The sequence below is a fragment of the Falco cherrug genome, chromosome 6 (genome assembly GCF_023634085.1).
Source record: "Falco cherrug isolate bFalChe1 chromosome 6, bFalChe1.pri, whole genome shotgun sequence".
Taxonomy (NCBI): domain Eukaryota; kingdom Metazoa; phylum Chordata; class Aves; order Falconiformes; family Falconidae; genus Falco; species Falco cherrug.
Window position 1 is genome coordinate 5,027,928 of NC_073702.1, and position 14,817 is coordinate 5,042,744.

The following is a 14,817-nucleotide window of genomic DNA, read 5'->3' on the forward strand; positions in this document are numbered from 1 at the left end:
TTCTTCTGAATATGAGGAAGAACCTTACCTTGATGGTGGCAGAGCCCTAGAACAGGCTGCGGAGTCTCCTTCTCTGGATGCAACTCTGCAACCTGCTCTAGGTGAACCTGTTTTAGCAGGGGGTTTGACTAGATGATCTCTAGAGGTCCTTTCCTGCCCTGACCATTCTGTGATTGTGATCTACATCTGTTATTTCCAGTTTACTTGAAATATTGGTGGTTTTCTGCTGCTTTATGGTTTTATGGTACAGCAGTTGTTCAGAACGGCACATTTTCACATTTATTGCATTGTGGTAGCACCTCAGTCACATACTGGATGAAAAGAGCTTTCTCTGAACTCTTAGATCTGAAGTGATCAGGGATCAGTATGCAGCATGGTGAGATACTGTTAAAAACATCCATATTGCATATGGTTTTAGAGATAGCACCTCAAATACAAGAGTAACGCCTCTGGTTCAGGAAGTCACTGAGCTATAGCTGCTTGTAGTTGGGGGGGAATAATCTGATGATGGATTGTCATCATCACATGTTTTGGTGATGGGATACTAGGTGAAATGTATGCTTTGACCCCGTGCAGTTGTTCTTGAAACAGAAGAATGTTACTTTTTAGGTTTGTTTTTTTTTTTTTTTAATTGTGGATTTTAGTATTTCATTTTATTCAAATTTCCCTTTCTTAGCCATGGTCACTTTACACAGTCTAGCCTTCCTAATCAATGCTAAATCTAAATATACCATGGTCATACATAATATAGTGGCTGCTATCACATACTGAGTCAATAGTTTCATGTCACAGAAAATTGGACTCAATTGAGGATAGCTTTTTCACTGGCATGCTCTAGAGTTCAAATTTTAAGGTAAAAAATGTGCCAAATTAGAGCATGTATATGTAGGAAATGCGATGTCTTACATTGTTCACTTTGATTTCTTAGATTTATCCACTTGATGTCTATGCTCTGACATATTGCACTCTTATTCTTAGAATTTTTACCTATTTTTCAACCTAAAGTAATACCGTGTTATACAGGTAACTAATTTGGCAAATATTTTAATATCCACTTCCCAAAACTATTTGACAAATTTTAACTTAAATTGTGGAAGTAGGTAATCATCAAGTGTCAAGGTTCCAGTCACATTTTGGAGTTAATTTGAAAGTTTGATTAAGGAGTTACAATTGTTACCATAATTTCATTTAGATACACTAATGACTTGGGGTGCTTTGATATCCTTGTAAAATATCACCTTATTACTGTCAGATCACTTAGTTCAACATAAAGAATTGATTATTTAATCTTCAAGTGCTTACGCATGGAGATTAAGTTGTTGCATCAGTTTTTCCTACATCGATTCTTTAGCATAAGGTGTAGGGCTAAACTTTAGCAGACACTGTAGCTACTGCTTCATTTATTCACATCCGTATTACTCAGAAAGGTTAGAAGTCTTTGTTAGGATTAAAGCTTAGATTTTCTGTAGCTTAATGACACTCACCTGAGAGGGGTTTATATGCACACAGGGAAGGAGGACTTTCAAGAGTCTATACAAAGATCAAATAGTAAATTTTCAAGGTAAGGGAACTTTGGTTTCTGTTACAAGAGGAATACGATATGAGATCATATTAAAGATATTTAATACATGCGTAGCAGTCACAGTTTAGAAAAAAACAAGAATGTAAACAAGGAAGATAGTGTTTGCTGCATAGGAATAACGTGAAATTCTATTGCAGAGAAACATAGTTTATTACAAAAAAACGAAACAACAAACCAAAAGAAAAAAAAACAAAAGCGAAAAAACCACCCCAACCGAAAAACCAGAGCTATTGTTTTCATAATCTAATTATGGAATTTCCGTAAAATGGAACTGAATTACATTAATTCACTGATCTCTTCTAACTTTGGCAGGCAGCTTGTCTGCAGCCGTGTAAGCACTGTTTCTCAGTGATACCACCAAGCTGGAGTTTATAGAAGTTGGGCGACTAAATAGTTCCAAAGGTCTGGGTTTGATCTTTGGAAGTGATAATAAATGGGCTCTATTAAAAGACTCATCACTTCCAGAGCTGTATAAAGGTGTTGAAATGCTGCAGGGTTTGCTGACTGGACTGCTTCGTCTGTCTTTTCCCGGTGATGGACAGGAATGTGTTATGGTTGCTGAAGGAAATCGGACACTAAATCAAGGTCCACTACTGAGAAGAGAATGAATACATTTGTTCTCAGTTCTAGAGATGGAGAACAGGATAGTCTTCAAGGTGATTGTATAGTCTCTAATCAGATGCTACAGGAAACAATCTTAGCCTCCAGGCACTGTTTTCCAACTCTGTTCCGTTTTCCCAGTATCGTGTGAAGTATGATAGTTCTCTTATGTATCCTTTGACTGTTGTGTCAGTGCAGCTCCTTTGCTTAATTTAATGCCTTGGCTAAAAATAAACCGTAGTTACATTCTGCATGTTCTGTAATGGGTGAGTGGATGTATTAGGATGGGAGCGGCAAAGTTAAAAAACTTTAAAGCATGCTTGGTGTTTTGCAGAATTTATGGTGATGATAGATTTTCGCATTAAGATAATCCAAAATTAGGTTTTGCATAATCAGTCTTTACAGAGGAGGATTACAAGTTAATGTGGAAGGGTTAATAGTGAGTGAGAGAGGCTGAATGGTAGTGTTGAAGGTGACAACACAAAGAAGCAAGAAAATTAGATCAAAAAATGAGGATGTGGAGGGGAGGTAGCTGTGAGCAGGGTGGAGAACATATAACTGGTGGAATGAAAAGGCAAAGGGAAGTAAAGTGAAGTTAGGAGTTTTTCTAACAGTAAAAGAAGTTGAAGTTGAACTGACTATAAATTTCTTGCCATTTAATGTGTATGTTGACTAAAGGAGTGAATAACTTTTAGTTGTAAGGTTTGGAATGGTCTCAGACAGGTGTAACAGTGAGGGTGTTTCTCATGTTGCTGAAAAACATTAAACCTGAGCTAACAAGTTATGTAAAGCTGCTCAGTTTCCATAACTACCTGTCTTCTGTGGTTTATAATGTCTCTTTCCTAGAAGTTAAATGCTTGCTGGAGACTATGTAAGATGTTTTGATAGAATTTAAGGCTACGGAGAACTCTATGAACTTCAATTTATTGCATAGAGAGACCTCTCAGCAGCATTAATTTAGTAAAAATGGTATGCATTCTTTTATTTTTACAAAGATTAGTGAGCTTCTCTCTCAAAACTTGATTTCTAGCTGATTACAATGGGTGCTTTAGTGTCTTTTTCATTTGATGTAGTTTTGTTTTGCTGAAAACAAGAGGATTTTGTCTCTCACATTGTGAGGAAGTATTCTTTCTTGATGAGAAAACAGTATTTTCATGAGTAATTTAGAATAATTTTTTAGGATTAGTGTTGGATGTGCTGATTCACTTAAGGATCTGAAACTGAATATTTAAATACTGCATAGAGACTGGTGGATGGTGGCTGTTACTCTACATAGCTGAACAGATGCATCAGGTGCTTTAAGTAGTATAGAAGTGTGTTACATTTTTTCTTAGTTCAAAATATTGTGTGGATATTTGTGTTTCTAAATAGGAAAAGCTTTTGAAAAGTTACTGAAATTAAAAAGAAAAAAAAATTATATATAGAATGAACTGTATTTCTTTTTCCTGCTAGGAAGTAGGTGGGTTAACTGCTTTTAGAGCCATTTTATAAATCTAATTCAATAACTTCAGGACCTATCAGCACTTTTTTTCCTGGAAGATGTAATGTCTGGTGCTCCAGTCTGAAGTTCTTCCTGCATTAATAAACCATTTCTCCTGCTCTTCTGTCCCATACAATTATATGATTGCGTTTCCTTGGTTTTAGAAGGGCTGTCTATTTAACAGCATGGAAGCAGTTTTATTTAAAAGAAAGGAAAGTTCTGGGACAATAATTTTTTTACATTTCCTTGGGGGAGGATTTTTTTATCAGTCTTGGGCTGTAATTCATTTAAATAATTTCATAGCTATTTAGAAATGCTGAGGTTCTCCCAGTTTTACTCCCTGGCTACGTCATTGACCTTGGTGTGGCTGGGCAGATGTGCCAGGTCTCTTTCTTACTGACAGTTTGCTTTCATTTTCCACATCTAACTGCTGTTCAGGATCCCAGGTGTGCATGGGAAGAGGTATGCTGCTTCCCAGGCAGATGTGGTGTCCGTGACCTGGGCTCCAAGTTCTTATCTGTTGGTCAGTGCGTGCTGCTCAAATACCTGTTCCTGCTGGGGTTCAGCAGGAAAGAGCTGGAGATCTCTAAGGAGATTATTTCAGCTACCCTATGGTGAATGTGATGGATGAAAAAAATAAAATGAGTATTTAAAAAGATTTTGGATATCTGGGGAGTGATGGATGTAGTCTAGTAAGTACTAATTCTGATCAAGTTTTTGTTGCAATTTTGTAACTTCCCTGATGTTTGAACCATGTGTAGATGTTGTTTCAGAAGGAAGGTTGAACACTGCCACAGAACTCTTCCAACAAGCCGTAAGGAGCGTGTTAGAAAGATTTGTATTGCGTAAATGTTCTGGACCAAATGCTTCCCCCCACCCCCAGTAATCTTTACCTTATTTTGTGTTTGCAGGTAATCAAAGCTCATGTTTACATGGTTGGTAATAAACTGTGATTTAAAATGCTATTTTCATGTTTTTAATTGTACTGAGTTTAAATTTTCTCTATTCTGTTGTGTGCTATGGCTGTGCAGCTTAAATCACACTAAAAGCTAGCTAAGAATGTTAAATTACTTTGTTTTAAATGAGTTGACCTGTATTTCCTTAAAACTTCTAAACTTACTTGTGAATTCTGAGAACTTAGAACTAAAAATACTCCAATTCAACTGTTATTGATACTTTTCATGCAGTTATTTTTCATTGAATGTGAACCTCTAAATCCTTTCAGAATGCTTTGAAATCAGTAAGTGTATATATATGAGTATACATAAAATACTGCAAAATTTGATTATCTTTCATAGGGAAGTTTTTACCTTTGAAGACAATGTTAGGACCAAGATATGATGAACAAGTTGCTGAAGAAAATCGTTTTCATCCGAGTATGTTATCCAACTACTTAAAGAGTCTGAAGGTAAAGTTAAATTTTCGTGTAATTGAAACATTACTTTTATTATTAGTGTTTATTCAAATGTTGCTTGTCAGATTTAGGAAGAAAGTAGCTGATGGCTTCCTTTGGGACATCTTTACAGAAAATTTATTTTTTGTTTACATTTTCAGGTTTTCTCTGCAACTCCTAAATTTCCAAAAGTACTTTCTTATAGGCAAGAACTGTGCAAAATCCTCTAGCTCATTCACTATATTAGCGGCAAGAATCTCACTCTTGTTATTGCTGTTGCATTTTGGAGAGATGGCATTATCAAAATTCAGATGGTCAGAGTTGGTAGTTTTACAAATTAATCTTGCATATGCATATGTTAAATTCCAGTTTTGCTTATAGGAGTGAAAGCGTTTAACAGTGAAAGGAGAACTTCATAGAACTCTTCTGTAGTTTCAATGCATAATTTTCTTCTGATGCATAGAATGCTTTATACCAGTCATATCCAAGTATGGAAGAAAACAGTTTATGGCTTTTATCCAGTAACTTGCTTAAGGAAAAAAAAGGCATAAATAGAAAAAAAAATAATGAGATTGGATTGGGACCCAGGAAGGTGGGTAGATCCTTTTATCATTGGGTTACAGAGTTGTTTATCTGGTTTATTTCTTCATTCCCTGTTTTGCCCATTTCTGTCTATCTACTTCAGCTTGCATATTGTTCTGCATTGTAGCACGAGTTTGACAATAAAGGTGGGGAACAGGACCTTCCCAGCTATTCGTATAGGTCTGTGAAGTGTTGTGCCCAGTCCAGTGCATTTGGAGATGGGGGAAAAGGGATTTTGAACCTCTCAGGCAAAGGCAGGCTTACAACCTAATTCTTTTAATCTGTTTAATAAACTGTTATATAGAAGCTTAGCACCATTTTTTTTTTTACTATTGTATAAAACTAATCACACTGGTGACATTTTTTTCTGGTTCTCTTGTTTTTTCTTTCTTTTTTTGTGTGCTGTTGATGTAAGTTATTTAGGCTTAGGTATGAAGTAGACTGTGAGCTACTTATCGTAGGAGTGATAGAAGTACCCATGGACTAATGTGATAAGAAAGTACTATTGTAGTTGACTGGCTAGCAGAGATATGATTAGTAGACAGCCAGTCTGTTATTTAACTTGAAATTTAGACAAAATATGTAAATATCTATAATAAAAATCAAGAAAGAAGTTGAAAAACAGAGAATGTTACAAAAAGTTAAGAAGACACAGCCTTGGGAAAAGGAACAGACACCATAAATATGTCAAGCTAGAGAAGTAACAATGTATGCTTAGGGAGAACTAAATGGTTAAGGAGACCAAACAGAAAGTTACTTGAACTGTGTGTGAACCTTTCACAATTAGCATGCCAAAAGATCCACCCTCTTGCAAAGAAAGCCCACACTAACAAAGCCCCCTCCCCAGAGAGTGTGCAAGGTGGAAAAAAAAAAAAAAAAGAACGCTGTACCTTTAAATGGAAACGAAACTAAGCTCCTCAGACACAGAATTAAGTGTGGCTAAACTGTAATTGTAAACAATTGTTCAAAGTGTATAAAGTGTTTTACTGTGTGTTAAGAGGTGAGCTAATTTTTGTGGGTTATCACCTGGCACCCTACTTTGCCCAAGCTAGAATGAAAAAGATAGAAACACCTCAACTTGGTGTGTGAATTGGCACTGCCCACAAGCGGGACAAGTTTACCAGCAGTCTGGCAATGAGATGAATGTGGAATTGAGGAGACCTTCAAAACTAGATTTTCCCAAGGCAAAAGTATCTTACTGTGCGTGGTTCTTGTCATTTTACTGCACTGAGTTTTAACTGCTAGTACTTGGCAAAATGAATCACTTCTGAAATGTGGTTATTACTTAAGTCCATATAATTTGTCTCCCAAATAAGAGACTTCAGCAGAAGCTTTTACATCTGGATTTTGGTAATAGTGAGATATTGCTGCTACCACAGATTTTTGAAGGTACTGGTTCAGCATTTAAGACAATATCTGTCTGGGATTAACTTTCTCTGACAAGCTTCCTTTACGATTCCTTTTTCTCTTGGAGCTAGTAGCTGAAAATCTGAATGTTAGACACTGATTTGATAAGGGATGGCAGTCCTGTTTTTTTTCCAATTGCCAGTATTGACATAGTATCTTAATGATCTCATTAAAAAAAATTTGCAGGAGTGTTACCAAAAGGTCAGTTGCATGAACTTGTTTTGCAGTTTAGAAAGCCCGCATTCTTTATTACGGTGCGGGGAGCATGGGGGATATATCCACCTAATGTGCTCACCTTGTCCTCAAATACATGTCCCGTATATTCTGTATAATCATACATATGCATTACATTTCCTCAAAATCTCATACATATTTGATTATTTTCCGAAATGCATTTGCATTAGCCCCTCCTTCTTTTGTACATCCACCGTTTCTTCTTATTTGAGTCAGAGGGCTGCTTTTGCAACCACTGAGACATTTACTTCATGACCTGGTCATCTTGGTCCTTTTATGATGTTTTCTTGGCAAAACCTGCTAGGTTTCTGTGAGATTCAATCAGTTATTTTCTTTCATCCTAGATGTTCCTTTCAAGTTGGATCATAAATCTCATCCATGCAATACCAGGTCTTCTTGATCACAATCGAATAATTATACTGATACAAGGACTTCTTGATTACAATCTAATAGTTATACTAAGGTTATACATTAAACTTCTGGCATCAACTCCCCCCTCTGCTTTTAAGGCTATTTTCTATGATTATAGCCTCATTCTAAATCATCATTTTATTATTTCATTGCGGATTACAAAGGCGTACACATTGAATCAAACAACAAGAAATGAGAATTATGATTACAATTAAGAAAATCGAAAGAACCAATTGTTTAAGCCATCCTAAGTTAGGCAGCCAGGATGTTAACCATGAGAAATCCAACTGTTGTCTCTCTGCAAATCCTTTGGCTAAGTCCTTTAGTTGTTGACTTTTTCTCTATTAATTTTGAGTTATCCAATAAATTAAAACAACACATTCCCTTAAATTCCTTACATCCATGATTGTGTCTAAGTAACAAGTAATCTATTGCTGCTCGATTTTCTAGTGTTGCTTCCCTAACAGTTCCTAAGGCTGTTAAAGCCCGTGATGTGTAATTTATATCTTTTACCAAAGCACATACAATTCTTTTTCCTCTTATTATTCTCAATTTTCTTTGTGAATTTTATTTTCAGCAGTGATTGTTGCTGTACTGTCCATGGGGTTGGGGCTGCCTTTATTCTGAAATAATGAATCCATGATCCCTTACACCAAATATTCACTGCTGTGTAGGTGGTTAATAGAACTGGAAAAGGTCCCTTCCACTTTTCAGTCAGAGGTTCTGCATTCCATGATTTGATATAAATCCAGTCTCCTGGTTGGAAGGGATGTGCAGGGTTGTCTTAATTCAAGAGGCCCGTTGGTTACTACAGACCTCTACGGTTCTGTTTTTTTTCTGTTTATTTTATTTATTTATTTATTATTTTATATATATATAATATAATATATATATAATATATTTATTATTTTATTTATTTTCCCTAAAGAAATAAGATTAGCTTTAAGATTCAAATCTCCAATTATATGTGTGGAACAGGCACGTGTGGAACCTCATAGGGTCACCCATACGCTAATTCATATGGGCTTAATTTACCTTTTCCTTTGGGTTGAATTCTCATTCTTTATAATGCCAAAGGCAAACTTGTAGCCATGTCGTTGATGTCTCCTGACAAATTTTGGCAAGTTGCTGTTTGAGTGTGTAATTCATCTGTTCCACCTTACCACTGGATTGGGGTCTATATGAGGTATGACAATCCCAGGTTGTGGATAGGGTTTTACTCAATTGCTTTATAATTCTAGCAATAAAATGCAGTCCATTGTCAGATGATATACCTAAAGGAATTCCAAATGGGAGAATTACCTCTTTCAATAACATTGTAGTCACTTCTCTTGCCTTGTTTGTGTGACAGGGAAAGGCTTCAGGCCACCCAGCAAAGGTATCAACTAGTACCAGAATATGTCTGTATCCTCCTTTTCTGGGTAACTCAGTAAAATCTATTTGCCAGTAGTCCCCAGGTGATCTCCTCTTTTAATCACTCCAAGAACCAATCTGTTACTAACTTTGGATTGTTTCTGAGACAGATTTCACACCTTCCTGTGACAAACTGAACGATTTCAGTCATTGCTCTACTCATAACTAAGTTCTCTGTTCCCCAGTGGTTATTATGCTCCTTTTGGGCTATCGCTTTCATCAATGCCGTTGAGATGATTATTTGGCCTGTGGGTATGACTGCCCATCCTCCCTTTCCTTCTTTGACCTGTGATTTTTTAATTAGCTTAATATCCTTTTCATCATATTTTGGTGATCAGTCAGGCAAAACTATTTCTTTTTCAGGAGCTAGGGTCAAGATACCTTTTTCTGCTGCCTCTTTTGCGGCTTTATCTGCTAGCTTATTACACAATTCTGAAACAGTTTTACCTGTTAGATGTGCTTTGCAGTGCATTACTGCAGCTTCCGTTGGCTTCTGGATACTCCCCAATAGTTCTTGTATCTGTGTGGCATTTTTGATTGTTGTCTTCTGTGATGACAACAGTCCTTTTTCTTTCCAAATGGCTGCATGGACATGGACTATACTGAAGGTGTATTTGGAATCAGTCCATATATTAGTTTTCCTTCGCTCAAATCCAAGGCTCATGTAAGAGCTATCAGTTCAGCTTTCTGCGCAGATACCTTTAAAGATAATGCCTGAGATCCAAATTACCTTGTCAATGTATATCGAGACATCTGCTTCCCATCCCAGATAAAATTGCTGCCATCTATGTAGAGTTCCCAGTCTGGGATCTCCAAGGGAGTGTCCTTGAGGCCAGGCCTGCTGGAATAAACTTATTCGATCATTTGTAAGCAGTCATGCTCAGGTGTTCCTTCTTCTTGTTCAGCGGAAAGAAACATAGCAGGATTGACAGCTACTGTAGTTGTATATCATCGTGTTCCAACAGTGCTACTTGGTACTTCAGCATACGACTAGGAGATAACCAGTGGTTTCCTTTTTGTTCTAAAAACGTAGCTACCATATGAGGAACATGTACGGTCATTTTCTTTCCCATAGTGCATTTGCAGGCTTCTTCAATCAATAATATTGTTGCTGCTACTGCTCTTAGGCATCTCAACCAGCCCTGGTGTCCTCAGTCCAATTTAGATATCTATTTTGAGAGGTTTTCAGTAACTCATTTAGAGGCTTTACCAATATTCCATAATTCATGATCCATAAACCACACCATCCTGTCATTCCCAGAAATGTTTGCAGCTCCCTTATGATCTTTGTTTCAGGGAGACGGCAAATAGCTTCTTTTCTTTCAGACCCTAATTGTCTCTGACATTTAAAAATTTCAAATCCCAATTTTTATTTATTTAGGTTTTTTTGCTAGTCCATATCCACTAATTCCCAAGACATTCAGAAGGCTTCAGAAGGCTTATGGTCAAATCAGTACTTTGCTTCTTAGTCTCTGCTGCAATTAAAATATCTTCTATGTGTTGCAAAACAATTCCTTGATTATTTTCTTTTCTCCAAATTTCTAATTATTTTGCTAGTTGGTTTCCAAAAATAGTGGGGCTCTTTTTAAAACTCTGAGGTAGAACTGTCCAGGTGTATTGTGTTTTCCTTCTTGTTTTAGGATTTTCCCATTCAAATGGAAAAAGCTTGTGACTTTCAGTATCTAGAGGAATGCAGAAAAAGGCATCTTTTACATCCAACGTTGTAAACCAACCCTGTTCTCCTGTAAGTGATGTTAGCAGCATATATGGATTTGCCACTATGGGGTGAATACCTTGGACCATCTGATTTATTGCTCTTAAGCCCTGAACTAGCCATTAGTTCTTGCCATTGGCCTTTCTGATTGGTAAAATGGGGGTATTACATTTTGACTCACGTTCTATTAGTAACTTGTATTTTATAAAATTTTGTATTATAGGTGCTAGTTCTTTCTTTGCTTCTGTTTTCAGGGGATATTGCTTAATTCTTACCAGAGTTGATCCTGGTTTTGGTTCAGTTACCACTGGTTCTGCTCTCTTGGATCTTCCAGGAATTTCTCCTGCCCACAGGAACTGCACAATTCCGCAATGGGGATTACAGCATCCTCCACTTTGGAAGGAATTGGTATCTCCTTGGAGGTTTTATTCTGTAATAAAAAAGCTGCCACTTTAACACTTTTAGTTTCAGGAATTAGGATTTCAAGTTTTCTGTTTTTAAATCTAATTTCTGCTTCCAGTCTGTCTAGTGTATCTCTTTCTAATAAAGGTTTGGGTGAATTTGGCCAGTGTAGAAATTGACGAGTGATCCATTGCTTCCCTAATTTCATTGTCAGAGGTTTAAAAAATGGTCCAGAATCACTTGACCCTGTGGCACCCACAATATTTACACTTTTAGTACTTAATTCCCCTTCCAATGTATTTAACACAGAATATGTAGCCCCTGTATCTACTAGAAATTCAATTTTCTCACTTCCCAGCTCTGCTTTAACCAGAGGTTCTGCTGGGAAGGATTGCTCTGGTCGTCTTCAGTCCTCCACTTTGACCAAAAGTACAGCATCAGGAGTCCCTTGTCATTCTGGACATTATCATTTCCAGTGTCCTTCCCTTTTGCAAAATGCACATTGATTCTTCCTTAGTCTGGGAGGTATCCCATTCCCTTATCTTTATCCTCCGTGCCCCTAAATAGCTCCTCTACCTCTTCCTCTAAACCCTCCTCATGCACTGTTTCCAACCAGCACAGCAACTAACTTACGTTCTCCTTTTGAGTTTCCCTATCCCTATACACTGCCCATGCAACGTAACATCTATTTATCTCTTTCTCTAATGCTGACACTAAAGGATTACTAGGAGGTAGATTAATACCACATTCTTTCTGCTGTTGAGAATGATTTCTTAAAGTAAAAAAACATATCTGCATACCTCTTGTTGTCCCACTTTCTCTCTTAAAAACATTAATTGCAACAAAGTATTATAATTTGAAGATCCATTCATAGGCCATTTCTCCTCATCATCCAGTTTATAAAGGGGCCACTTCACAATTTACAATTACAATACTTAATATTCCTCGATCTACCGATCCTCCTGGGGGCCCACTAATTTCTTTCCAATGTTGTAGTATATATCCTAAAGGTGACTTTTTCATAATACTCCCTTGAGACTAGCCCAGCCCCATGTTACCAAATTCTTTAATGCAATCTTAGTCAAAATAACAGAGCCAAAAGTTTAAAACTAGAAAGCAGAAAAGTCACCTGAAAGTCTTCAAACCAGACCAGGAACCTCGGGCTTTCGCCATGTGATTCAACCTGGAGGGGTCAAACCCCTCAGGTACCACTTTAGCCCAACCTTGTGGGGCTCTTGCCACCGTCTTACAAGCAGGCAGAACCAGAATAAATATAGAAAAAAATGCCTTAAATCTTACCGGTGTTCTTGGCTCTGAGATCGTTGGGCCGGGAATCAGGGAGTCTCCTTGAGAAAGCTTCTCGCCACTGGCTGGAGGGTCCATGATTCGCCGAGCTGCCAATTTGTGACAGTGTGAATAATTTGATTTTTAAAATTACTGTCTTGAGTAGGTAGGTTAGTATTTCATAATGTTATGCTTCATAAAAGGTAGATTTATCTTTGTTACAAAGAGCTAGGATATTAGTTAACTCAAAAGGATGTTTGGGCAATTAGCGTGCCCAAGTTACAGTATGCCCATTAGAAAAACCAGTTGCCAGTTTTCAGCCACTTTATTGTTTTCACAGATAAATTAAATCACTGATTTAAACTATTTTCCTCAAATAAGGAGTGCAATAAAAATTCCTGGGACTGGAGAGAATTCAGTGTATTGTGGTATGCTCTCTCCCTCCTGGGGAGTTTTTTTTTCACGTTCCGGTGTCTAATGAGAAACTTCTGGGGTCAAACAAGGGGAACCTAGCTAAACCTGTTTAATTGCACAGCAGCAAGGGCGCATATATAAGACATTAATAGATGGAGGTAGCTGGAATGTGAGAAAGTGAGGAGGAAGGCTTTTATAACTGTAGGAGGACGTGGAGAGCTTGGCCAAAATAAGTATGAGCGGAATGGAGGTGGTATGAAGATCTTGGTATTATTGTACGTAGAAGATCAGAATTTCAAGCTATCAACGAGCTTTATTTTTTTTCCTTCTATCCAGTAATCTTTTACAATTAGAAGCAAGAAAACCAACTAGTTTCAGTTGTGTTTCAATGTGGTGTTCTAATATTGTAGTGTTGCAACAATCTTTGTAAGAAATAAACGTATGTTTTACTGAGAAATTGCTCAACAATTTATTCTTTCTTCCAAAACTGTGTCATTCAATGGGTGCGGTGAACTCAAAGATGTGATTCATGCAAAACATCTGAAAAAACAGTTTTTTTCCAGTGGTTGACTATTGTAGCTTAAATAGAAGCTGTTTTTTTGAAAGACTATTAAGAGCTTTCTAGGAGCAAACTTGTGAGAGTGTGACTGAGAGGATGACTAGTGTGATGTCAGGGTTTCAGAGCAGAGCAAAGCATCTGTATGATGGACGTATGTGTACTAGAATCTGTTCTGTTGGCGAGAACTGTGGTTGGTCAGGACAAGCATAGTATAACCCCAGTTCAGTGACAGAAATGTTTTGATTCTTGTGGTACCAGTGGTTTTTTACATGACTTTTTCAAACATCATAATTGTATACTTCGATATGTTACATAACCCCCTACTTTTTAAAAATTTCTTTATCCTTTTCTCATGCCTTCCACTCTCTAAATTGTAGTGTGTTATGTGCAGCTAATTCCATGAATTGAGAGAGCAAATGTTTATGCTTTCTGTAAAGCAAGGAAGCTGCTGTCAGGCCTCATATGCTCTATATGTCATACATGCTTTTATAGCTTTGGCTAAATTACATTGGATGCCTGTTCGGTTTACTGCTCCATTAAATGTGTGAGGAATTGTCACTTCACAAGATCTTTACTTGTGTATGATTGAAACGATTAATAATGGCAAAGGAATCGCAGGCTAGAAGTCCTAGAGTTGTGTAGTTCAGAACTTCCTCTCTGGCAGACACTGCTGTATTTCATTCTCATATTCAAATTAAATACAACATCCCAAATGCCCAGTGATGCGTTGGGTCTGAAGTATGTTGTAGTGTTCTGGCTTCTACATGTCTGTCATCTGTGAGTGAGTGTGTTTGAAAGAGTAAAACATGTGAGTATTGTTTGGTTATAAAAGCTTTGACATAGAATTAATTTTTGTGTTTGCACATGTTGGTGATAATTCTTCATTGTAGCAGGAGTTTGGGGAAGTTTGGAGGCTTCTGGTGGGAACAATTGAAGCTGCTGGTATTTGAGAACAGTGGGGCTGGGAATGGGCTTTGAATTTTCAACACTAAAATGGAATTGTATCTCCTACTTTTGGATGGGAAGATGTGGAACGATGTTCTGCTGATCACTTGCATTTCTTCTTCGATGTTCTGCTGATCACTTGCATTTCTTCTTGTAAATCTCCTTTAACAATTTGATATATTAAACAGTGTTACCTTTCAGTCTGTCTTCATGCTTTTATTAAGGGTTGTTTTCCTCATGATTCTTTTTCTTTCTCCAGACTGTCAGATGATACAGCATTTTTCTCAAGAATAATTAACATTTTGGAATGTCTTCTTTCTTACTAGACTGGAAATGAATGCAACCCCCTTTACTTTAAAATGATGTTTTCATTAAATCTTAATCTAACTTTGAAATT

At 37.1% G+C, this 14,817-nt stretch overlaps 1 protein-coding gene and 1 long non-coding RNA gene across 5 annotated transcripts in view; both read left to right on the top strand.

Moving 5' to 3' along the window:
- RNGTT (RNA guanylyltransferase and 5'-phosphatase) overlaps positions 1–14,817 on the top strand; it is a 193,437-nt gene that overhangs the window by 2,722 nt on the left and 175,898 nt on the right. For 2 of the 4 annotated variants that reach the window (XM_055713704.1, XM_055713707.1), the window contains exon 2: positions 4,961–5,070. The exons of 1 other annotated variant lie outside the window; for it this stretch is intronic. In XM_055713704.1, the coding sequence (XP_055569679.1) occupies positions 4,961–5,070 (110 nt within the window). Of the gene's footprint in view, positions 1–4,958; positions 5,071–14,817 lie in introns of those variants that run through there. One more of the 4 variants, XM_055713705.1, reaches the window with a different exon arrangement.
- LOC129736325 (uncharacterized) lies at positions 10,491–11,380 on the top strand. Its single transcript, XR_008732763.1, has 2 exons — positions 10,491–10,846; positions 11,071–11,380. It is a non-coding gene; the product is annotated as an uncharacterized LOC129736325 (long non-coding RNA).